At 32.0% G+C, this 25,842-nt stretch overlaps 2 protein-coding genes across 2 annotated transcripts in view; both read left to right on the top strand.

Annotated features, from left to right (window-relative positions):
- Positions 1-1,916: 1,916 nt before the first annotated feature.
- Positions 1,917-5,848, top strand: LOC144560388 (putative disease resistance protein RGA4). Its single transcript, XM_078309574.1, has 3 exons — positions 1,917-2,058; positions 2,865-5,489; positions 5,681-5,848. The coding sequence occupies exons 2-3, from the start codon at positions 3,483-3,485 to the stop codon at positions 5,723-5,725; spliced, it is 2,052 nt and encodes a 683-aa protein (XP_078165700.1). The 5' UTR covers positions 1,917-2,058; positions 2,865-3,482; the 3' UTR covers positions 5,726-5,848.
- LOC144560390 (inorganic phosphate transporter 1-2-like) overlaps positions 5,680-25,842 on the top strand; it is a 45,631-nt gene continuing 25,468 nt past the window's right edge. Inside the window, exon 1 of the mRNA XM_078309576.1 lies at positions 5,680-5,695. The gene's annotated coding sequence lies outside the window, so the exon portion shown is untranslated. The remainder of the gene's footprint in view (positions 5,696-25,842) is intronic.

Here is a 25,842-nt window from a genome sequence, read left to right as displayed (position 1 = left end):
TTTAAATTCTCCTCTTAAGATCGAGTTCAACAATAAAATGTCGGGAATCACATAATGCAAAATTTTAGGCCCATTTGCGAAAGTCAATATTGAACCTAATTCACCCTTCTTTATTTTATTTTATTTTTGCAAATGTAAAAATCAACTATGAAGAGAAAAATTAAATGATCACTTGTAGGAGGATCTCACCTAGGAGTGAGTAAATCACTCATAACTTGTGAGCCGCTCATAACTCGCTCATTAAAAGCTCGCCTATTTACAACTCGCTCACTTATCCGCTCATTTAAACTCGCTCATTTACTTAATGAGCGAGCATGAGCATGACCCAACTCGCTCATAACTCGTTCATTAAGAATTTGCCACATCTAATCCCTGCCACATTTAATCCTATGTAATTATGTGTAATATCAACCTTGCCTCATTAAGATTGATAAATAGTGAGCATAGTTTCATATTTAATCCTGTGTAATATAATGAGCTCAATGTAACATTTAATCCCGTGTAATATACTAATATTCATAGTTTCATATTCATTTTTTTTTTGTAAATCGGCAGAACCAAAACATCCGCCTAAAGCCCAAAACAAGTAATAGTCATAACAACTCGCTCATTTAAATGAATTATGACAATTTGTTGAATTTTGTTGTGATGACTTTTAACAAATTTTGTTATGCGTGGCCACACTATATAATTTTGTTATGAGTCATAAGTCATAACTCATGAGCCGCTCATAACTCGCTCATAACTCGCTCATTAAAAGCTCGCTTATTTACAACTCGCTCACTTATCCGCTCATTTACTTAATGAGCGAGCATGAGCATGCCCTAACTCGCTCATGCTCGCTCATTAATCACCCCTAATCTCACCATTCATGTCCAATAAGAACATTAAAACGAATCTCAGATATGTTATCTTACTCTTTTATACAGTCCAGTTGTGTTACAATATATATAAAATTAAGAACATAAATCCCCACATTATGTGAACTTATTTGACTAAAACATATATATAAACAATTTCCCTAAAACAAAACACCAAAAGTAATGTAACCTAGGATCTATAACAAGATAATCCTTAATGAATTCGTATCCTCTGAGATATCTTAAACTTTGCGTGGCTTTATGTTAAATCATAATCGTTTAAATACATTTTGCACGAATCTCAAAGCACAAATAATACAGGCCCTGCCCTACCACCGAATAGGCACCGGACACGTCGATCACGCAAAAGTTGAGACATCTCAGAGGATACGCACTCATCCTTACCGGTGGAGAAAACCACGAAGCGTATCTTCTGCATTAACTCAAAAGGAATCTTTTGAGTTGATGAATCTCAACCGTCTGATTTTAAACGGAGTCAATTCGGCTCCTACTTATGATATAAGAGACCCTTCAATATTACTGTAGATTTAATATGCACAAATCTAAAAACAAATTGAATGATGAATATTCCCTTTTGAGTTAACGCAGATTCGTTTCCTAGAAGGCAACAGCAAGGCGCAAGCTACCTACCTATAAACATAGTGACCCCACTCCCAAAAAAAAAAAAAAAAAAAAAGCATTGACTAGTGTACCGTGACTACTTTCAAGTCTTCTACACGCATCTTTCAATTGAGATCTAAAACACCTCTCGAGTCTCTGCTCTTTACAAATTTCTCATCTTTCACAATTGATATCTCTACAGAGCCAAATGGCAGGGAATTTGTTATCCTCTGCGCTATCTCTAGCCACCAATTTGCTCCCCTCAATTACAACCTCTGCACATGCTCCTTCCTCTTCATCAAATGCAAATAACTCACAAAACGGGCGTGCTCGAGCTGTTGAGGAGGATCTGGAGAGGCTGATGCGAACTCTCAAGTGGATCAAGGCCACGATGTACGATGCTGAGGAGAGGGAGATCAGAGATCTCTCCGTCAAGTTCTGGCTCAAGGAGCTCAAGAAGGCCGCTTATGATGCCGAGGTTGTGCTCAGCGAATACCGGTACGAGGTTACACGTGTCCAAGTAGAGGCAAGAAAGGCTTCTCAGGCTTCCGGTTCTCACAAGAGAAAGAAGATGGAGGTTAGTGCCTTGTGCATATAAAAATTAAAAGGACTTTACTCTTTCTAGTATTTTTTTTTTTATCATTGTGTGGAACTGAAAGCAAAAGGAGGATGCTTGATTTTTCTTTAGCAGGACAGGCATCCATTGGATTGATCAATTGTTTTATCACCAGCTTTTTAAATCTAAAATGAGAGTGGTCACTTGATGTGTTAATTATAATTTTTATTAAATAAATTATGAAAATGGTTGGCTTAAAAATTCAGAAAATTCAGATGGTAAAGAAATTAATCAAAATGAACCAAAGTGAAATTGTACTGTCTAAATCGTGAGGTCACCTTCCTAATGGCTATATCTCTTAATTAAAACTTGAGTGACCAATTCGTGACAAAAAACAAAGTTTGGTTACATCCAGCAAAATTTCCCCCTTATAGAATTTTTTTTTATGGTTGGCATAAAATATGCCAACAAATGCATTGATAAAAAAAAAGTTTTTATATACAAGGCCCTAAAGTTATCCTTATTCAACTAATATAATATTTACAAGATTACTACATTACTACCGCGACATCTCAATATTTGCTTGAATTAGTCTATGCAGCATAAGAGAAATAACAATGATATCATAAGAGAAATAACAATGATATCATTGTATATATGCTGGTTAGTCTATGCTTTTATATTGATAACAATATTTCATCTAAATATATAGACAATAGATATGGTACAATTGAAATAAAGCAATTCTTTTTTTAATTAAAAAAAGGAACTAGAGTACCTTAATTTCGTACAAATTTGATTTACTTATTTAATTCATTTTTGGACAGCACATTGTTCCAATTTTTGATGACATGGTAGATCGGCTTAACAAAATAAGAAGTCGATTTGATGAAATAGCAAAGGATCGTGAGGCTCTCCAATTAAAGGAGAGTGATGGGGTGAGGCGTCCATACAACAAGACTTTACGGCCCCCAACGAGTCACATGGTGGATGAGACGAACATTTTTGGCAGAGATGCTGAAATAACAAAGGTCATCAATTTCTTACTATCTGAAAAAGAAAAAGAGAAGTCATTTTCGGTCATTTCAATTGTTGGTAAAGGTGGTCTCGGAAAAACCACCATTGTCCAACTTGTCTATAAAGACGGGAGGGTTTCCGGATGCTTTGATTTATTTGGGTGGGTATGTGTCTATGAAGAATTTGATGTTGGGAGACTCACTAAAGCAATCATTGAATCATTATCCAAATGCAATTGCGGTTTGAGTGAGTTGAGCCCATTATAAGAAGAGCTTGCAAAAATTGTGAATGGAAAATCAATATTGCTGGTTTTAGATGATGTGTGGAACGAGAATCAAACTCTTTGGGAGTTGTTTCGGGTTCCTTTTAAAGAAGCAAAAATAGTCAGAATTCTCGTGACAACAAGAAATGAAAAGGTTGCAGAAGTCATGCAAACAACGGCAAGTTTTAGCCCAACTAACTTGCCTGAAGATTCTTGTTGGCAGTTGTTTCAGCATTATGCATTTAGTGGTACAAGTGACACTGTGCCAACACACTTGGTAGATATGGGAATGGATATTATGAGAAAGTGTGGTGGTTTGCCATTGGCCGTGAAGTCAATTGCAAGCCTCCTTAGGCATGAAACATATGAAGAGTGTTGGAGAGAGATTTTGGAAAGTGACCTCTGGGAATCAAATCCATCCAATGATATATTCCCAGCCCTTCAGATCAGCTATGCTCATCTACCTTCCTACCTTAAGCCGTGTTTTTTGTTTTGCTCAATGTACCCAAAAGATCATGTCTTAACAATGATGAATTTGATAGAGATATGGATCTCTCATGGATACATAGAGCCTAGGGGCAAAAGAAAAATCACAGAAATTGGTGTTGAATATTATGAGGAGTTAAAACAGAGGTCCTTTCTTGATGATATTCCAAATGTGTCTGCATACGAATATTGTAAGTTGCACGATATAATCCATGACCTTGCTCGACTTAATTCCGAGAATGAACATTATTCGGTTGAGATCAATTGGCCACGTGATATTCAAGAGAAAAATGTTCTGCGAGAAACATACCATCTATATGCAAGAGGTTCCATGGGACATGTAAATCAAATTCTCCAACAAAAGCTGGAGGGTTTAGGAACTCTTTCTATGTATTTGAGTGGTTGCAGTGGATATTTGGGGCACCAATACAATAGGCAGTCTAACCTCACTAAATTTGTAGCACTCAGGGTATTGGAATTGAATGGGGATTTCACAGAGATTCCTGACTTCATTCTCGAGTCGAAACATCTTGTCTACCTTGGTATTACTTCCTCTAAACTTAAAATCTTGCCTTTATCCATTGGTCTCCTTTACAACCTGCAGACTTTAATTCTTGATCATTGCCATCTCCTTGAATATCTACCTGAAAGTATTGGTGATCTTGCTAACTTACAATATCTATATATTCAATCGAGAAATTTTAAGAGGCTGCCTAAATCACTCTGTTCTAGTAACTTGCTGAGATTAGTTATTAAATCTGATCATTTAGAGGAAGTTCCTTTAGATCTCAGAAATCTCCATAACCTTCGTGAAATAACAATTTTTTCTCCTCAACAGACTCTAGCAATTCATAATACAATAGGCAGTCTGAGTAGTTTAGAGAAGCTTAACCTATCGTATTATGGTAATACATTAGTAGGTTATGTCCCTCATGGTCTTGTGAATTTTCCGGCAATAAAAAAAATGGCAACCGGGTTGAGAGTTAAAAAATGGCAGCAAGGAAGACTCTCTATTGAAGGAATAAAGATGAGTAATTTAGTAAATGCCCAGCGTGCTAACCTTAGAAATAAGTACAGACTTGAAGCTTTGGATTTATGCTGGGATCGTGATGATCCAGATTACGATTTTCTTCCGGTTTGGAAACCAGAAACTTGTGAGGGCGGATTAGTTGGTGCAAATGATGTGGATTTTTCCTTGTTAGAATGCCTCCAGCCACATCCTAACCTCGAGAAACTTCTACTAAACTGTTATCCTTCTACCACATTACCACGATGGATGAGGGATCCATTTTCCTTGCAGTCAATTCAAGAAATCTCGCTAAAATATTGCTTCAAGATTCAATCTCTTCCATTCGGCAAGCTTCACACTCTCAAGCATCTAAATATTCTTTCATGTTTTAGTATCCGAGTTCTGCAGCTTGAGAAGCTGCCCTCCCGGCTTGAAACATTGCAGATTTCAAATTGTAACTACCTGGAGTTGATAACCGGACAAGGTTATCAGGATAACTTGTCGTTGGTAATTAGTTATTGTGGAGCCATCAAATCAATAGCAAGAAATACTGAGCCACATATTGCCCAGGAGAGAGTTTCATCACTTCCAAGGTTGAAAATTGAATGCTGTGATTTGCTTCGTGTTCGATCAGCCTCTAAATTAAGAGAAATAGACATCTGCAATAAATCAAATCAGGTTTGTAATTTTATTATTATCTGAATATTTAGATTTTAGATCACTGAACCTCTCTACTTTTTAGTAATCATAAGCCTTGGTACGATGTGTCAACTGTTGAGCTGCTCCTGGTTTGACAAATGAACTTATGAACATTTATTTTTATATTACTTGTTGATTACTGCTAAATAAGCTTTTGTATTATTTTGCAGCTTTTTTCAAATGATGTCTTCCTTTCGTCCACAAGGAACATTTAGGATTCCCCTTGAAGACCCTTGATAGAAATGAATTTACTATTCAATTTATAATATGATTTGTAATAAATGGAAAAAAATTCTTTGCTTGGGGACAAATTTCCATTGATTTTGTCTTTCTTTCTATACCTTTTTTTTTTTCATTTCTTCTCTTCTTAGGAATGATTAAGTAAACCGTCTGTGAATTTTTATTATGGGCCAATTTTTGCTCGTTGACTGGATCTCCCCTGTTTTTTCCTCTATATCCAGTTGTCGGCTTTCTGATAAGACCCTTCTTTTTCTTTTCTTCTCTGAGCATAAAAAGCATGCATGGTTAGATAGATGAACTACAGACACCAGTGCTAGACTGGTTTGATATCCATTGTTCAACTACTGTACAAAATAACTTAAATTGTTTAATACATTGTAATTTTTATATTGCTTACACATACAATGTACCAACCAAAAATGACTTAATTCTCAATCATTACTCTATGCAAGAGTCCAATTTTCAATTTTGAGTTAATCTTTGACAACTTTATCATGATTTGAACCAAGCAAGATCAGAAATTTGAGATGAAAGTACTAAGTATAGAAGAAGCCAAATTATTACCTTACAGGTTCGTGAAATATTACGTTTGAGGAACAAGATGGATCAACTTTATTTTTTGAGAACTATGATAATAATAACTCTATATTGAGTGAAAAGTGAGAAGTTTTTGTCTTTATAGAACAAACAATCATAAAAAGTTTAAGTTTTTATTTAAATATGTAAAATTTGTGTTAGAAAAAGTATGTCAGATTTATTTTTTTGTCGATAATATTTTGGGGCAGGTAATCACAAAAATAACATTGAATTGCGTTAATTGCTTTACATTTCTCGCATGCCCGGTAATGAAACATTCATTCCAAGTTTACATTCGATAAATACAAGTGTTCTAAATAGCTAGTTATAGTTTTTTTGGACCCTAAAAGCTATAGCGTTATAGGCGATATATAGTTAGCTATCGGCGCTATAGCTAGCTACTTAGTGCAATTGTTTATTTTTTTTAACCGTCCCGCTATACCGCTATAATCGTTATTTAAACATAAATACACAAAATTGAAATATTTTATAGATATCTTATTTTTATCTCTAATAATATAATAAAGATAAAAACCAATACGTTTATTTGACAGTACGTGAATTTCCAATAACACAATCATTTTTTTTGTAATGTTTTGTCAGAAAAAAAAATATGAGAAACTTTTTTGTAAGCAAGTAATCATAAAAATAGTATGAATTGCATTAATAGCTTTACATTTCTCTTTGTACCGGTAATAAAACATTCATTACCATTTTAATTTAATATATACACAAAATTGAAATGTTCCATAGATATATCGAATGGAAATAAAGAACCAAAAATTATTATCAAGATATTTACTAATATTTTAAATTTTATATTTATGAGCTCGCAGAGACGATTTATAGCATTACCGAAATAGTTTTAGCCCAATTTCAAATTTACATTGAAGGATACACACATGAAAATAATTAAAATAACATAGGGTGCACAACTTACGGATAAATGAAGAACAGTTCTTCTTCATCAGCTTGCGACCTCTCATCCATCTGTCTTACAGTGTGTCATGGAATATCCTTTCCTTTCTGATTGACAACTTCACGAGAGTCGTGGCCATGGAATTATCGAAAACAGAAAAACGAAAGATTCTACCCACTGATCGAGTTTCATGAATGAATTATTAATGTTATATATTATATAGCTAAAAGTTCATGAACTGTACTGACACATAAAACCGAACCTTACATTAGAGAATTAAACCATTGAGCAAGTGCGAGAATGAATGTTTCATTGGAGAATGTGGTACGTGACTACATTAGGATGAATACGATTAGTAACAATTTCATCCAACATCCCCAACGCACTCTCTGTGTCACCCTGGCTGCAATGACCATGAATAATAATGTTGTATGTATGCAAATTAGGAACAAGTTCACAAGCAGGCATTTCATCAAACACCTTCTCGGCAGCAATAAAGTCCCCAATTTTGCAAAGACCTTCAATTAGAATGTTACAAGTGACGACATCGGTCCTCATTTCTTCAGCAACAATTTCTTGAAACATCTTGACGGCCATGCCAATCTCGGCTTCTTTGCAAAATCCATGGATAATAGTATTGTAAGAAATAACATCAGGCTTAGAGCTACTGTCTTCTCTAGCCATCTGACTGAAAAGCTCATGCCATATCTTGTGTTACCACTTCTGCAAAGACCATCTATAGGAGTGTTGTATATAATCAAATTAGGAGCACATCCCATAAGAGGCATTTTTGCAAACACCTTAGCTGCATCCTGCATATGCTCCGCTGCACAAAGCCCCTTGATAATGGAGCCAAAGATATGAGTGCTAGCACCGCATCCTTCTTTCAGTGACTGGCCAAGCACACAGAATCCGAGATCTACTCGACCCATGCGGCAGAAGCAAAGTGACCACCACACCAAAAGTGAGGATGTCAGGGTAGACACCCCGGAACCGAAGTCGATGGAGGAATGAAATAGAGAGAGAACAGTGGAATAGCTGTGGGGATACTTGGTTTCAGAAATAGACATATCGTGTTTTAGATTTTTAAAATTGCTAGAATATGTATTTAATTTGATACTCGTACCTGTATTCATACAACATATATAGATGGCGTATATTTCACCTTATCAACAATTAATGTTTCTTATTCATCTTAAATAAGTACTCACAAAAAGAAATGTTTACAAGCTATATACGAATTATTAATTCAATGATGCATTTTGTATTCTTGTGCATTAATTGATACTTTACTAAAAAAAAAAAATTATTGTGTTGACAAACAAGAAACAACTATAAGCTGCAATGAAAAATTGAATTGCATTCATCTATCATAATATTCAGAATTGTATATAGGCTGGCTTAATTAAATATAAATTTCGAGTTCCGAGAAGATGAGCGCTCCTTTTGACCGGTGAGACCTTCAATGAAGGAGGTTGAGACTATTTTCCAGGGAATGTACAACATTGGTTTCTTATTTATTGTTGTTGGTGTTCTTAATTTCCTCCAGTATCTCATGTTTACTGTTATAGTTGCTAGTTTTTCAAGATTTTATTGAAATTAAACATCTATCAACCAATAAAAAATAGGGTTGTAATGACAATAGTGTTTTGGTTCTTTTCCTTTAGAAGGATTCAATTTATGTATAACTATCCAGCTTAGAAACTATTTATAACCTAAAAGTTTCATTAGGATCAGATTACTGTTATGTCATAACAGAGAGACGGAGATACATTTCTGTTGCATCATCTTTCCTGTGTGACTAGAGATTTGAATCATGAAAATTGATTTAGTTCATTGATAATTAAATAAGTTGAGATGTATTGCCCAACCTGCGATGTTACAAATATGCACAAAAAATGATTTTAAAAAAAATGATTAAAAAAAATGAGAGTTAAGTTGTGAATAATTATGAAAACTGATTTGCTCCGCATTACACAATTGTTAATTAATGCTCCCAAATTTGGTATCTGTTGATGCCTTGGGGTCAACTCAGAATTAAGACAAGCTCAGGTTAAGTTCGGCAAGATATATATAACTCGTCCAATAAAAAATGTATTACAAAGTTACAGACTAAATGCTCTTTTTCACTATTTTTAATTCAAAGGAAAATCTCAACAAGAAGATTATCCCTAATCACATCATGATTTTTCTTATATATTTAGATGTAAATTTGGGAAATAAATCTAAGGAATAACAGGAACCTGTTATTCCAAAAGAATAACAGCAGATTTATTTCCTTCTGATTGAGGACTGATTGGGTGTGGACATTGGCAGGCACCCAGCTCGTCTAACAAAAAATTATATCAAAATACAATTATCGCTACTTTCTTGATTCAAAGACATCCCAACAACAATATTATCCCTATGGCACCAAAATTTACAAAATTTATCCACAATATAATTAAATGTAAATTTGAGCTTCATGAATGAATTATTAATGCTATACATTAGATAGCTAAAAGTTCATGAACTGTACGTCATATGAAGTCGAATCATACATTAGAGAATTAAAGCATTAAACTAAACCATAATTGTTCAATATACATGTTTCTTCCATCTCCATCATTGCACTTTCTAGAAGAAAAAAAAAAATGCAAATATAAAGATTCCTGAAACTAATGGAATTTAAAAGACTGATGAGTACACAACATCACTTGGTTACGATTAATTTGGCACGGGCAAGACCTTCCTCAATTCGGTATGTTCTCCCTTGCCTAAGTAAGCCATTAGGAACCAAATGACGGTGAGAAGCTCTCCTCCCTTAATTGCTTTGCATGGAACTGATTGTTGCATTTGCTGGCGATGTAGCACAACATCTCGACCCACACAACGCTCATTAAACTCCACATTTGCTTCCAATTTTGTTCACGGCTCTTTGAGGCCAAGGTGACTTTCCTGATATTTAGAAACAATTCACTATAGAGATTCGTGAACAAGATTAGAAGCAAATGTGGAGGTTAATCAACGTTGTGTGGGCTGAGATGTTATGCTACATTGTCAGCAAATACATTGATTAGTTCCATGCAAAGCAATTAAGGGAGGAGAGCTTCTCACTGTCATTTGGTTCCTAATGGCTTACTTGGGCAAGGGAGAACAATACCGAATTGAGAAAGGATATGCCCATGCCAAGTCAATCCTAACCAAGTGATGTCATGTACTCATCATTATTTTTAATTCCATTAGTTTCATCAGATAATCTGCTTCATTTCATCCACATTCTAGCACTTGCTAAATGCAATTTAGAAGTATGGCAAAGGTGACTTCATCCAGCTTAAGACCTTGTTCCATCATCTTCTGCACCAAATTGACAGCTTTCATTGATTCTGCCACTGTGAATATCACCAAGCCCACAAAATCCGAAGCAACACCTTTTATCACCATTTCACCAAATATCCTCAAAGCACTATCTGTGTCACCCTGGCTGTAGTGACCATGAATAAGAATGTTCTACGTGTGCAAATTGGGAACAAATCCACGAGGAGGCATTTGTCTAAACACCTTCCGTGCTGAAATAAAATCCCCAACTTTGCAAAGGATATCAATTAGAATGGTACAAATGACGACATTAGGCCTCACTTCTTCAGCAACTATTTCTTCAATCATCTTTACGGCTATCCTAATCTCACCTTCTGGGCAAAATCCATGGATAATATAATGTTGTATGTAATAACATCGGGCTTAGGCCTATCCTCTTCTCTTACCATCTGACAGCAAAACTCATGCCCGTATCTTGCATAACCAGTTCTGCAAAGACCATCTATAAGTGTGTTGTAGAAGATCAAATCAGGAGCACATCCCATTAGAGGCATTTTGGCAAACACCTTAGCTGCATCCTGAATCTGCTGCCCTGCACAAGACCGCATGATAATGGAGCCAAAGATGTGAGTGCTAGCATCGCATCCTTATTTCAATGACTGGCCAACCATACAGATCCGAGATCTACCCGACCCATGCAGCAGAAGCAATTGAGGACCACCCCCAAATGTCAGGATGTCGGGACAGACACCTTGCTCCTGAAGTTGGCGGAGGCGATCAAAGAGAGAGATAACAGTGGAATAGCGGTGGGGATACTTGGTTTTAGTAATACCTGTGAGAAGACTGTTGATGGGTTTGATGGACGGCTGGTGATTCTCAGACGAGAAGAGGCGATCACAGAGGGGCAGCGATCTCTCCAGCTTGTAGGCTACCAGATCGGCATCTCTCTATCACCGATCTCTCCAGATTGTTACCACAAGTTCTGGTTAACAGAGCTTTCATGAATTCTCAAGTGGTAACCCCAGCTCCAAATTACTTGGGATTCAATACCACCATCGAAGAGGAGCCGTGGAGAGGTGACTATTGACTAATTATTTACTGGACAAGTTTTTCTACCCCCTTTTTTTTTTTTTGGTAGTACTGTAGTAGTAGTTGCTATTGCTTTATTTCGAAGGATCAGCCCAATTAAAAAGCGGCCCATGTGCATTCGGATTTCGAATTTAGGCCGATAGGCGTCGGAAGCACATCTCTCCCTTTGATTTGATCAGGCGGCTCCACATTTACTCTGACCATGAATTGTACAGGTTTGAAAAAACAATTTGATTTTGATAAAACACAAGGAGTAATGCGCCTGCTGGGACTCGAACCCACGATAACCTGATTAGATGTCAAACGCATTATCCATTAGGTATCACTAATTGCCCTTACTTTCATGTAAAGGTTCTCTTAAATATTTAAATTAACACCAAGTCCTGTGCAGAAATTGAACTGGTGGGTCGCCCAAAAATCCTATTAAATCATTGAAACTTGAAACTAAAAATTCCTATTACATTATTTCTCTGACGCTCTCTCGTGATTTTTTTTTTAAATAGAAATCATTTTTAATTCTTTCAACGGAACAAGCACGTTTTGCGTGAAATTTAGAAAAATAGTCTCTACCGATCTTAGGTGGAGCAAGAAAAGCATATCCTAGCTAGGGATCGATGGAGGCTTGATTTACCCATTTTTGCACCCCGCTAGAGCAGTGCCACAGAAGATCTCATATTTACCTGCACCGATTCTAGGAATCGGTGGAGGCTTAATTTACAAAAATTGGCCGACAGATTTGTTGATGTGGTGAAACCTACACTAATCTACAGGACCGGTGGAGACATTTTTTGAGGCTTAGGTAATTGCTCCACCTATCCTAGATTATTTTTGAAAAAAAACCAAAACACTATGCTTGTTATGTTGAAAAGTTTAAAAGGAATTCCATTTAAAAAAAAAAATCCTCTCTCGTTCTCTTAGAAATCAATTTGCTCGCTCTCTCTCTCTCTCTTCTCACTCTCTCTCATTGGAAAAAGTAAACTCAAATTCTTAGTCCTACAGACCTTGATAGGTCCATTCTCTGTTGCTCTTATAATATGTTTTAGATTATTAAGAAATTTGTGATTGTAGAACCATACAAATATAGTTGACCTCAATTAGATCAATGACGATCATGTCAGTAAAATAAAGCGCTTAGTTTATCTTATAAATTAAATGTTTCAACTACAGTTTGTCATGATCAGATTTTATTCCAAGATCAGAATGAACTACAAAAGTAGAATAGAACTATGGCAAATAGGTGTCATGACAAATATGGTTTAGTCATGGCAAGTATTGCTTGTTCATGGAAATTAGACTAGAAAACTGAACTTTTATTTTTTTAGGCATGAGCAGCGTAATATAAGTATCATTTCTCTTTCCCCTTTTTTTTTTTTGGTATATTATATACTAGATTCATGCATGCTTTTGCTTCATGGGAAATTGAAGTTGAAAGTATAATTTATGTTATTATGAAGTACATCAACTAATGACAAAAAAAAATATTTATGGGTCTCATAAAGCAAATCCCATATTTATAAATTGATTTTGTCTTTCCGAGTGAAACAAATTAAGTTGTTTTGGCAATAGAAAGCAAATTATTGAGTTTACATGACGGTTATGCGATATAAATAGTGAATATTTGGTGCATGTTCTTATGCATGCAGTCATAATTAAATTTTTTTAGTAATTTTTTTAGATAGGTGCAAAATCATTAATTTTTTAATGGAAAAAATAGTGATGTTTTATCTATATAAATCAATAGTAAATAGTTTATAAAAAGTATAATTTTTGGTCTTCAAGCATATTTTAATAGGAAAAATTTCATATATATATATATATCCCTCAAAAGTATCAATATTACGTATTTATCCCTCCAAAATCAGTAATTACATATTTATCCTTGAAAATTGTATAAACTCACATATTTGCCCAATCTAACTCTATAACATATCAAATATCTTCAAAAATAATTAATATTTTTTAAATTTAAAAAAAAATAATAGTATTAATTAAAAAATATGTTAACTATTATGCTCTTCGTTTTTGTCTCTTTAGTCCGTCTAAGTTCTTTCCCTCTAAGGTGCTAAACCTCTTGTCTCTCTTTCAAAACGAAAATGGAAAATTAAAGCAACGAGGGGCGGTAAAAATATGTGAGAGGGGAGGCGACTAGAGAAGGCGGGCAGAAATCTGTGATTTGGCTTGTTTGGAGAGAGAGGCGGGGGGAGGTTTGGCGCCTTACAGAGGAAAACTCAGGCATACTAAAGAGACCGAAGGGCATAATTGTCAACATATTATTAATTAATATTGTAAAATAATTTTTTAAGTTAAAAAAATTATTATTTAATTATATTGAAACTTTTGAGGGATATACATGAAATTGCCCCATTTTAATATGGAGGTCACATTGAGTGGTTCTGATATATAGTTTGGACTTTGAAAATAAAAATATAAAATGTGAGGTATGATGAGGCATAAATAAAGATCAAAGTGCTACCAAAAACATATTAGTACGTCAACTCCAATATAGCAGTTGACTAATATGTTTTCAATAGTACTTGGACCAAAATGTCATAGGTCAAATTTAAAAATTTTATATTCGGAATGGCGACCTATATAGCAGTTGACTAATATGTTTTGGACTGTACATAATTTTCTAAAAACAGTGATTTTGTATCTATCTAAAAGAAAGTAAAAAAAAATATAAAATTTGATCTCCAAGCACATTTTCATATAAAAATCTTGAGTGATTTGGATCAACTATTCGGACTTTGAAAACAAAAATAAGTATGTACTATGGAGCCTGATTGGAGTACAAAACCAACGGTGCATTTTAACCCTACTCTCTCTCTCTATATATATGTGTGTGTGTGTGTGTGTGTGTAGAGAGAGAGATAGATATTGATTAAAATCAAAATGGTAGTTCTTGAGTCTTGGTACTACCAATTGATTTTACGATTTTCAAAGTTCAAACTATTAGATGCATGTGGTATCTATATTAAAATGTGCTCGGAGACTAAATTTTACATTTTTTTTTAATTTTTTTTACTGTATATTGGTTGAAAATAACGAGTAGAACTAGGGTGCTCTTAAGCTCACCAAAGTGTTTGGTGAGCTTGACTCTAAAATCCATCAAATCGATTTCAAATAACGAATCCGAACCGTTGAAACCCGCCTACCTTACGTGTGATGCGTCTACATGTGAAATTTTTAAACATTCAAATTAGTTTAGTATAAAGTCAATCGGTCAAAATTAGAAGGTTAATAAATTAATTTTAGTGCATTCATTTTTTGAACGTTTTTTGACCGCTTGACTTTATACTAAATTAATTCGAATGTTTAAAAATTTCACATGTAGACGCATCACACGTAAGGTAGGCGGGTTTCAATGGTTTGGATTCGTCATTTGAAATTGATTTGATGGATTTTAGAGTCAAGCTCACCAAACACTTTGGTGAGCTTAAGATCACCCTAGTTCTACTCGAAAATAACTAATTTTAATAAACAGTAAAAGGTTTCTGGACCATTGAATCGGATGATCCTAAAATCTGATGGCCTGCATCATAGCATACGAAAATTACCCTCTCTGTTCTTTCCCTTTTTTAAAAACCTTGCATTTGTTGCAGACCGTCCAATGACTATAATGGGCTGAATGTACTATCCGGCCTAACATTAGTAATAGGCTTAGATGAAATACCAATATTAAAAATAATGAATGTTTTAGTCGTATCAATAGCTAGATGCTACAATTAAATTAAATAACTGTAAGAATTAGTCTTTGATCTAGTGGCAAAATATAACGCTCTCTGTATGGGAGGTTGTGGATTCGAAATCTGGATGAGATGAGTGTCCTTTATAAAAAATTAAATGAAAGTCAGTAGGCTGACCTCTATTTTCTATCTCAAAGAGAAAAAAAAATGCATTTCGATTTTGAACTTGAAGACAAACTAGTAAAAAATTTAATTGAAAATAAATCAAATTTTAAGCTATTTAAACCTTACAAATAAATAACAAGCTACAAAATAAATTTTGCATCTCTACTCTAACAAGAAGTTTGCTAACATCAAGCACTGGTAACCCAATTTCATTTCTCCTTTATGATATAAATGTCATGGGCCATGCAGGCCTGTAATGCAACTGCTGGGTATCTAAAGGTTACCAAATAGTTCATACGCATTGTGCTGCTTTGGTTATTTTCAAATTTAATTGACTAATTTCTGAGACTTATATTACGATGCTATCTGCTAACCTTTTTCGTCATTAATGCCCATCCAATGGTTGGATAAAGTAATAGAATTGTATAAAATATTACCCAAAAAATATGAAGTCATTTTGTCTTCATACACCACACCAATTATATATTTTTTTTTTTCATTTTGTCTCTATTGATTGTGCGCTGCATGAAGTCAAATTAGCTCTGTCAAAATCTTTACCCTGAATAGTTACCCAGATGCCTCTGAAACAATTTTATAACTGTATACAAGAAAATATTTGCAAATTTGTTGTAATAAAATGGTTGCAAATGTAATATCTGCACATCAATCTGGAGTGCTGCACATTTATTATGATGCACACCAAAAAAGGATGCGTAGTTATTACCTGAGTGTCCCCCTGGTGTGGTGCGCACATTCGGAAAATTGATTCGTCAGTAGAAGAATGAATGAAGCATACTGTTTTTCTACTAGAATGAATGAAGCATTCAGTAGATTGATTCAGTAAATTGATTCTACTAATGCACCTCGTAGTTTCTCCAAGAAAGATACAGAAGTGTGATAATCACTGTGTCTACTTCAGATATCTACAGAGCTAGAAGTAGAGTAATTTATGATAATCGGGGGTGTACCGATCTTTACCAGTGAAGCACTGTTCACTGTATTCTATTTAACTTGTCCAGGTGTGGCGAATAGCAATTCCAGTTTCAATTTATTGCAGTTCTACTCATACATTCTCGTAGAGACGTTTGAAACTTATTCTCTATTTCTCCTGCTTTAGAAAATTTTAATTAATTGAATAACAAAACTATGCCTAAAATCTGATTATATGATCCCTAGCTTTTGACACACACATTCATGTCTTAGTGTTTATTTGAGATCGCCAATTTGAATGCATGTAATCAGATATATATAGGACTTTTGAATGCTGAAAGATTCCAGACATAGTTTTGCTATTGTTTAATAAAAGGGATTTCGTTTTGTATGAAATCATATGATCATGGTTAGACTGAAAAAAGTTCATCATATTAAACTGTTCGATTGGCATAGTACAAATTGCCATAGATAAACACACCTTCTGATTCCTGCTACCGGTTTCTCTTTCTAGTGGTGCTTCATCATTTTATTCTATGATATGAAACTAATGCTTGTAATATGATTCGTAGGTGTGTATTTTACTTTTTCGTAGTTCGTACTAGACGTCTCTCTTGACCAACTGGCATAATATTTGTGATTTTTCTAAGCATCTATTTTTCTTTCTTCAATAACATTCCTAGGATCAAGACCTTCATCCTTCCCTTTTTTCAGTTAAACAATAAAATTTAACACTTTGATCGGAGCCTATTTTCAAATAATTACTTGCATAATTTTCAATAATTAAGAATTGAATAAAAATTATCTGAATCTGAAATTGGAAAGATTTAATCTACTATGTTAACCTAAATTTGTATAAAATTGCCGCCGCAACCAAATATACTAGGGTTTCAATGTAGAAAAGGAAAGAGAGAGAGAGTACGAGTGAGAAAAATGTACAGCACGAAGGATGATAAAAAAATTGGAGGACCTATTGCATAGCTCATGAATTATCAAGGTATTTTTTGTCTGGTATATGCGTTGTACTGGTGGTGCAACTTTTTTCTGTTCATGACACATTGATTTTTAAGTCATCTCCGTCTCGTTCTCGGCTTCTGGTCAGTCGTCAGACAGGAGTTTTCTTTTCCATTTCACTTTATGTGGTTTGCAATGGTATTCCGATCAAAGTTTTAAGAAACATAATTAAAAAATTATAAACAGCAGACTATATAATGAAAGAACAACTTAACATAACAATCACACATACTTAACATTAGTTAACAAACATTCTAATATTCAATCTCATCTTTTTCTCAAAAAAATAATAAATGAAAATCTCTAACACAACAACTGCAACATCAATAAATAGACAAAATAAAAACTGACTCTCATAATAATCAAAACTGCTAAAAAACAACATGACAACCTAATTAAAAAAATTTAAACTCTACCCTAGCTGGTACTGCTTTCAAAGAAACTCCAGAAGTATCATAACTTCACCAGAATTCCTCAAAATTTCTAGTTTGCAAACTTATTTGTGAATGTACATACTACATAGGTCATTATTGCAAACACAGTAATTTTGTAAAAGAATTTCAAAGCCAATAATAATATTTCTGAAACTTTTGAAAGCAACAAGTACAGTATAACATCCTTATTACATCTAAAGCTTTAATGTAAGGTCTACCTCCTGGGAGGTAACCTTACAGTATACCTTTGCCTTTTGCCCTACTAAGTCACCAACCTTGTAAGCCCCCTGGAAGAAATCAATCACCTTTGGCTTTCTCCCGTACGTGCGGTACGCCCACCAAAATCCTGGATTGGGATAAAGTGACACCATTTTGAATTCACGGATCATCTTCTTCCGACAATGACACCTGTTCATCATCATAAACCTGCCATGCTCCTTACGGAGCATGTCAATTTCGCCACGATGGCTTGTCTGGTGCCCGCCCAATTGTTGACGGGTTTTGAAGGACCGGGGACAAAATGAGCAGCAATGATGTGGCATATTTCTTTGTTATGTTCTCTTTTTTGTTTCTTAGAAAAAAATATGAGTTATTTGGTACGAAGCCTATGGATGAGCTTCTCTCTTTATAGACCGGTTCGGAGGCATCAAACTTATGCAAGTAATAATTAAGGATTTGAATTTTGACATACTAATCAATACAAATGATATAAGATATGGTTTCTAATTAATTCATTCCAAGAAATTTTCAGCGTGGCGCCGGGGAATTAATTTTCAACTGCAGCTCCTTCTCGATTTGCGACGATACAGTGAATAGTTGGTCCTGAAGAACATAATAAATAAAAATGCAAATGAAATATATGAATTTTAATTTTTAAGTCATAATTTTCACTATAAACAAAATATTAAAAAAATGTATTAGTAATTACCATCGAAATTCCAAAATGACCATGCCAGGTCAAATAAGCTCTTTGTAGTGTAAAACAGTGAGATCGAAGTGAGAACCAACAAGCATTTTTATTTTCAAGTTTATATTTAAGGAAATATTCACTACTCAAGAAATCCAATTTTACTATTTTTGTTTCATGTCAAGGTAATTTAAAAAGTTTAGAGAGGCAAATTTTAAATTTATATATCTGTTTTACTTGTTGGCGATCTTCCCTGACAATCACTGACTCAAACACTAACTGCAAAATTTACTGCTAAAATTTGATATATATAGTATATATCACACATAAGGATCTGAATAATAGATTTTTTTCGGATAAAAAGAAATAACCTTATCATGTATAAGCGTATCATACTTGATTGAAACTATGCATAAGAGTATCATACTTTAACATCTTATAATAAACCTGTATTCTTTTTTATAATGTCAGAAAATATGCTTTATATATTAAGAGATGCACATATATTTAATACACAAAATCGCTTCAATAACTTTTTGAGAAAAAAATAGTTACCTCGGCTTAAATTAATCTGATCAGCAAATTAAAACATCTGACAATACTTGTTCTTTTCTTCTTTCTCAGTTGAAGTACCATATCGTAACTAATGTCAGCAAAAATTCTTGTTACCCTGCTTTTTGGCTTGAATTATGTGTTTAATTTCATGTAGAAGTTTTGATTGTCATAACAAGTTTTTGTGTGTATATATAATTAATTTTTGGTTTATTGCATTAATAGTTTGGTCACAGTTCACAAGCATATGGACTGGAGTTCAGACATTAGAGAAATGTATTGATCTATTTTTCTCTCATCATAAACGAATTTGACAATGTATAAAATTGTGCATTGAATTAATGATCCATTGCAAACCGGAAAACGACTGTACTGGTAAAGAATACAGAAAATACTATGAGGTTTCCTCCCCAGGGGTTGATGGCACAATCAAGTTTTGAATTAATATGGAGATGTTTTTTTTTCAGTAATTAATTGTTGTAATTTCTTCCAATTTCTTCTGCAGATAGATAAGACAAATAAAATGGATTTCCCTTCTATTCAATGAAATGATTTATTATAAATATTTTTCTAATTTATCTTTCTATTAAGATAATTAAATTATGACACACTATATATAAACAAACAAGAATTTAAGTTGAGTCCAATATGGTTCGGATCAGAACCACACATCAATTGTGCACAATAAATTTGATTATATTGAGTTCAAAATTTCTACAAATCGACCTATCTGTAAATCTATCCAACAATTTGTTTAATTAATTTACACATAATTAGTTTACAATTTTAATATTTTATTGAACTCTATAAATACGATCTTCGTTGTTCTAGTTTAATATTTAATCGTATCAACAATATTATAACTGACAAATAGATAAATGGTAATAAAATATTATAAAGATGATTAAATATTAAATAATTATAAAAGACAAAATAGATGTATCAATGTATATTAACGAATTAACGTTCAACTTGATCAGTAAAAATAATTTATTTTTAAAAGATATGATGTCAATGAACATATTAAAGAGTGAGGCTTTGGTAATATGCATATTACGGATCGACTCATAATATGCATCTATATCTATCTATATTTTCAAAGTTTAAATTCACAATCCGAACCATTAAACATAACATGTGAAAATATACTTGTAGATCTAATTTTACATATTTTAATTATAATTTGTTGCTATTTTATTAGATAGGTAAAAAATCTACGATTTTGAATGATGCAGAATTTTCAAATCAAGTGATTTTCTACCTAGCTAAAAAAAAAAGTAAACAAAATATTAAAAAAAATATATAAAATTTGGTTCTAAAATACATTTTAATATGAAGAGAATGTTGAATGGTTCTATCAACTGTTAGACTTTAATTAGAAAACGAAGATATGAATTTGAAGATATATATATGAATCCATAGCGGGGCACATTGTGTAATATACATATTACCATAGCCTCACTCATATTTTATTATTGATTTATCCTATATTATTGGAGTAAATATTTATATATTACTGACTAATTAATTGGATATATAAATATTTAAGAATTACATGATTTAGTGTTAGATATGAGCCGATTGATCTTATGTGAATTGTCTTAAAGACAAATTTAAAATCTAACCGATTAAACGTCTAATTAAATTGAAGTTAAAAAAAAACAAATTAGATTGGATGGGTCAATTAGGTTTAGACAGATTAGATATTATTTATTTGTACAACCCTAATATATATATATATATAGGGTCCGGCTAATTTACTGCCGGTAGCATTTTAGCCCGAGGTACTGCCACTGTTTTTTCTATTTTTTGATGTTCAAATGAAAAATCTAAATCATTAGATGTTAAATCTATACTATAATCTACTTGGAGACCAAATTTTATATTTTTTAGAATTTTTTTACTATTTATTAAGCTGGTTTGAAAACCGCTGATTTCAGTAAATTTCTGCAGCATTAAAATCAGCGGTTTTCAAACCAGCTTAATAAATAGTAAAAAAATTCCAAAAAATATAAAATTTGGTCTCCAAGTAGATTATAGTATAGATTTAACATCTAATAGTTTGGATTTGTTGTTTGGACATCAAAAAATAAAAAAAAGGCTGGCAGCACCGCCGACAGAAATGCTGCCGGCAGCAAATTAGCCACAGCCTATATATATATATATATATATATATAGCCCATTGCATTATAGAACAATATAAACGATCAATTAATCTACGAGTCAACTTTATTCTCTAACTTGTTAATTTTATCATTTTCTTTTATTTATTTAGTTTTGGATTTTATTTTGGAAAACCCAGAAAAAATATAATCTACGTACCCTTCAAAATTTCAGAAAGAAAGTATTTAAACTGATCTGTTTATCACGGGAATCTGTTTGATAGAATGTATTAATTTTACAATGTGCCGCAGGAAATCAATCTGACCTTCAAAGATGACAAATGCAATTTGTGAAAATGAGGGGACAAAAGCAATTTAAAATTTGAAATTTAAAATCATAATTGGAATCAACTTTCAGTAACATGATTTTTGTTGCTAATTTCCGAATGTCATGCCAATATTAGATATATATATATCTCTAAGTACATTGTATGATATTCTTCCATTATATTTTTCTAATATTTACTTTAATATATTTTCCAGCTGATGGTCATGATGGTATTTGTATAATATCAATTCTATGAACAAAATAAATGCAAGTTACTCACAAATTTATTATGTTCAATGAATGTAGATATATGTTCATTCTCTCCCATGACACATAAATACCAACAAAAAGTTTACAATGGTCATGTAAATCAGTATATATTCATGTGTATATAATCTAATTTGAGAGCTGCAATTTTGGCAGATATTTAATCAGAATATATGCTGAGAACTAATTATATGAGAATTGTGACAACCAATAAATTAAATAAATGTTACAACAACAAAGTAAAATCATATATAATTAAGGTATTGTATAATATACACATAGGTTGTATATATAGATGCAAGTTAAATATTATTTAATCACCAACAAATTATATATAAAATTGAATCAATAAATATTTAAATCTTTTCAATAAATAATGTATCAGTTATCTTTAATTTTTAATTTTAATAATTATTTAATTACTATATATAACAAGGAAATAAATTAGAACGTGTCAGGAAAAAATTCTAGAATTTTCAAATAATTTGAAACGTCTTGTATATATATAAAAGATGCAAGTATTTACTAGCATTCCATTGTTTCCACTATTATTTTATATTCATATAAGTTTAAGAGAAAAGCTAGCATGTGATGAGCTCACCAAGAAGGTTTGGTAAGCACAACTCCAAAAATCTATTGAATTGCAGCTTTAAACGACGAATTCAAACCGTTCAAATTGATATATTATTTCACGAGTAATATCCTTGTACATGCAAAATTTTAAATTTTAAAATTAATTTAGTACAAAGTCAAGCGGTAAAAAAAATAATGAAAATGAATACATTAAAATAACTTATAAAACTTTATTTTTTTTACTAAATGTATTTAAAAATATCAAAGTTTTATCTACAAGCATATGTGATAAAAAAATATCAGTTTCCACAGTTTAGATTCGTCAATTATTATGAGTGTGGATTTTTTTTTCTTATTTCTTAGTTGCTGATTTGTTGTATTAGATATTTGATATTTCTTTTCAATAATTGGTTGTTGTTAGTTCTACACTTACTCATTTATTCTTAAAAATCGACCAATGAAAAGATAACATTTTTCTCAAACATACTATATATTTTTATTTTTTAATAAAAGATAAAATAAGTAATTTATAAACTTAAGTTGTGTTTTGTAGAAAATATAATAAAATGAGTAAATTTGTGAGTTTTTGAAATTTCAAATGATAAATATAATATTATATATTTTAGAGAGGAAATATATAATTTTCAAATTTTTGAGAGGTATACATGAAATCCTCCCTTTTAGAAAAGGATAGTGAATTTATCAAGGTACCTTTTTCAATAAATTGCTGAAAATGAGTTCACAAATTAAATACAAATTATGTAATGTCAAAATATTTCCTTACGAGCTATTTGAGATATCAAAGAGATTTTTTTCTTTTATTTTTTGATCTACTAATAGAAATGAATATAGCTTAAAATATTAATTATTACTTGTCAAACTTTTTTACTATTTGTTTTAACATTTTAGTATTATTAAATATTTTTAAATAATGAAAATAGTTCAAAATTTAAATAAAATAAAGCATTAAGTATATTATTCTTTCTCTATTTTCTAGTTCATATTTTCAAATTTTAATGATTTAGTTTTAGAATAAAGTGTAAAAATAAAATGAAACACGTCGTCTAACAAGTCAACACTAGACATCTCGTAAGACAATATATCGTTACCATTAAGTTCCTTCTAAAATCTCAGAGATGGTATATATATACATTGTATATCTGCAATGAGAAAATTTATTACTATAAAAATATATTAAATTTATGAAGTGGAAATTATGACCAATAGATATGACATAAGATGTACATTTCATAAAAAAAAAAAAACATACTAGACATGCACTAATTGAAATTATTCCTTGTCATATTGCTTTGCACATCAATTTCTATAAATAAAGAAGCTTGCCCAAATTATTTTTTATTTTTATTTTCCTTTCATTATCAGTTGTTATATTTTATTATCTCATCATTACTGTATATTGCGACTTGGTGATTTTTATAGTGCAGAACAATTTGAAAATGATGAAATTAAGACAGAATGTTTTTTTTTTATATATATTTAAGAATTTAGCTACTAGAACTCTTATTAAATTTAATTTTTTTTTCCATTTTTTCTCAGGTGTACATTCACTATTTTTTTTTTAAATAATGAATCTGGAGCTATTTGAATACGAAACAGATTTTCAAAATTGCAACTAATGATTGTGATATAATATAATATCTCATATTAGAGTTTTTTTTTTAAGATAGAAATATAAAGGTCTGTCATTTGAATTTTTTTTTAACATTTATAGAGAATTTCTATTCAGATTTTCAACTCACAACTTCTATAAGAATAGCGTTATCTTTGTCATTTGCTCAAAAGCTGATTATTTCACATTAGAGATTTGAAATCAAATTTTATCATGTACTAAATTAGAACTTAAAAAAAAAAATTAAGTCACTGGATTCCATGTTCCTACAACCTTGTACAAAGAAAAATAAATAAATAAATATAAAACATGTTTTTGCTTTTCTTTAATTTACTTGAACTTGAATACACTTCTTGAATTTGGAGGTTGCAAATCGGACCGAATATAAAGAATCCATCCGATTCGATCCAATTCTAAATCTAATGGTTATTCGATTATTTTTTTAAGGGGCAATTTCATGTATACCCCTCATAAATATCAAAATTATGTATTTTCCGCTCTTAAATTCATAATATCATATGAGTGAGGCTACAATACTATATGCATAGCGCACATCAGACCATACTATGAATCAATATTTTTATTTTTGAAGTTCAAATTATTGAATCGAACCGTTCAACATGAATTCTATAAAATTGTCCCTGGAGGTCAAATCTTACATTTTTTTTTATATTTTTATTATTATTTTTGAGATATGTAGAAAATTATTATTTTTAAGGGATCAACTAACTATCCCCAGTCAATTTTCCCCATTCATCCCCCAGTCAATAACTACTTGTGGGGATCATCAACTAACTGTACTTTATTAATTACTTGGGGAACCACCTAATATTTAATAGATTTTGTAACTGACGCGTGCAAATATGGATACCTATACACACAAGTATTAATATATAATATATCAAGTATTCATATCTAAGATTCTAAGTATTTAGAAAAAAAAACACTGGACACATCATACACATATCTTCTACACGTTTTTAGAGTTGGGTTTTTTTTCTCCGTTCAATCTCGTCAATATTTCTGACAATTTATGAGAAAATTTGCAAATCTAAAACCATAGACGTCTTCTACGTAATTTTCTCTTTCAAATGAGATCCATGATGACGTACTTTTGGGTTGTCCGTCGTGCAAGTATTCATACATCGTCGTGCAAGTATTAATAACTCGTCATACAAGTATTCATACCTCGCCGAGCAAGTATTCATATCTCAACGTGCAAGTATTCATATCTCATAATGCAAATATAAATAATTCATATATGAAGTATTTGTACCTAAAATATATTATCAATTTTTTTTTTCATATGTCACTGGATGACGTTTGAAAATATTAAGATTATAAAATTGACTCGTGCAAATATGAATACATATGCGCGCAAGTATTAAGATATAATATATCAAGTATTTATACCTAAGATATCAAGTATTTTGAAAAAAAATAGACATATCAGCTTTCTTTTCTCTCTCATCATACACTCACCTTTTACACATTTTTAGAGGTGCGTTCTTTTTCTTCATTCAATTTTGCCAGTATTTCTAACAATCTGTGAGAAATTTTGCTAATCTAAAATCATGAACGTTTTCTACGCATTTTTTTCTTTTAAATGAGATTTATGATTAC

Source organism: Carex rostrata, chromosome 10, assembly GCF_964058835.1.
Source record: "Carex rostrata chromosome 10, lpCarRost1.2, whole genome shotgun sequence".
NCBI classification, from domain to species: Eukaryota; Viridiplantae; Streptophyta; class Magnoliopsida; order Poales; family Cyperaceae; genus Carex; species Carex rostrata.
This window is presented reverse-complemented; position numbering and strand designations above follow the sequence as displayed.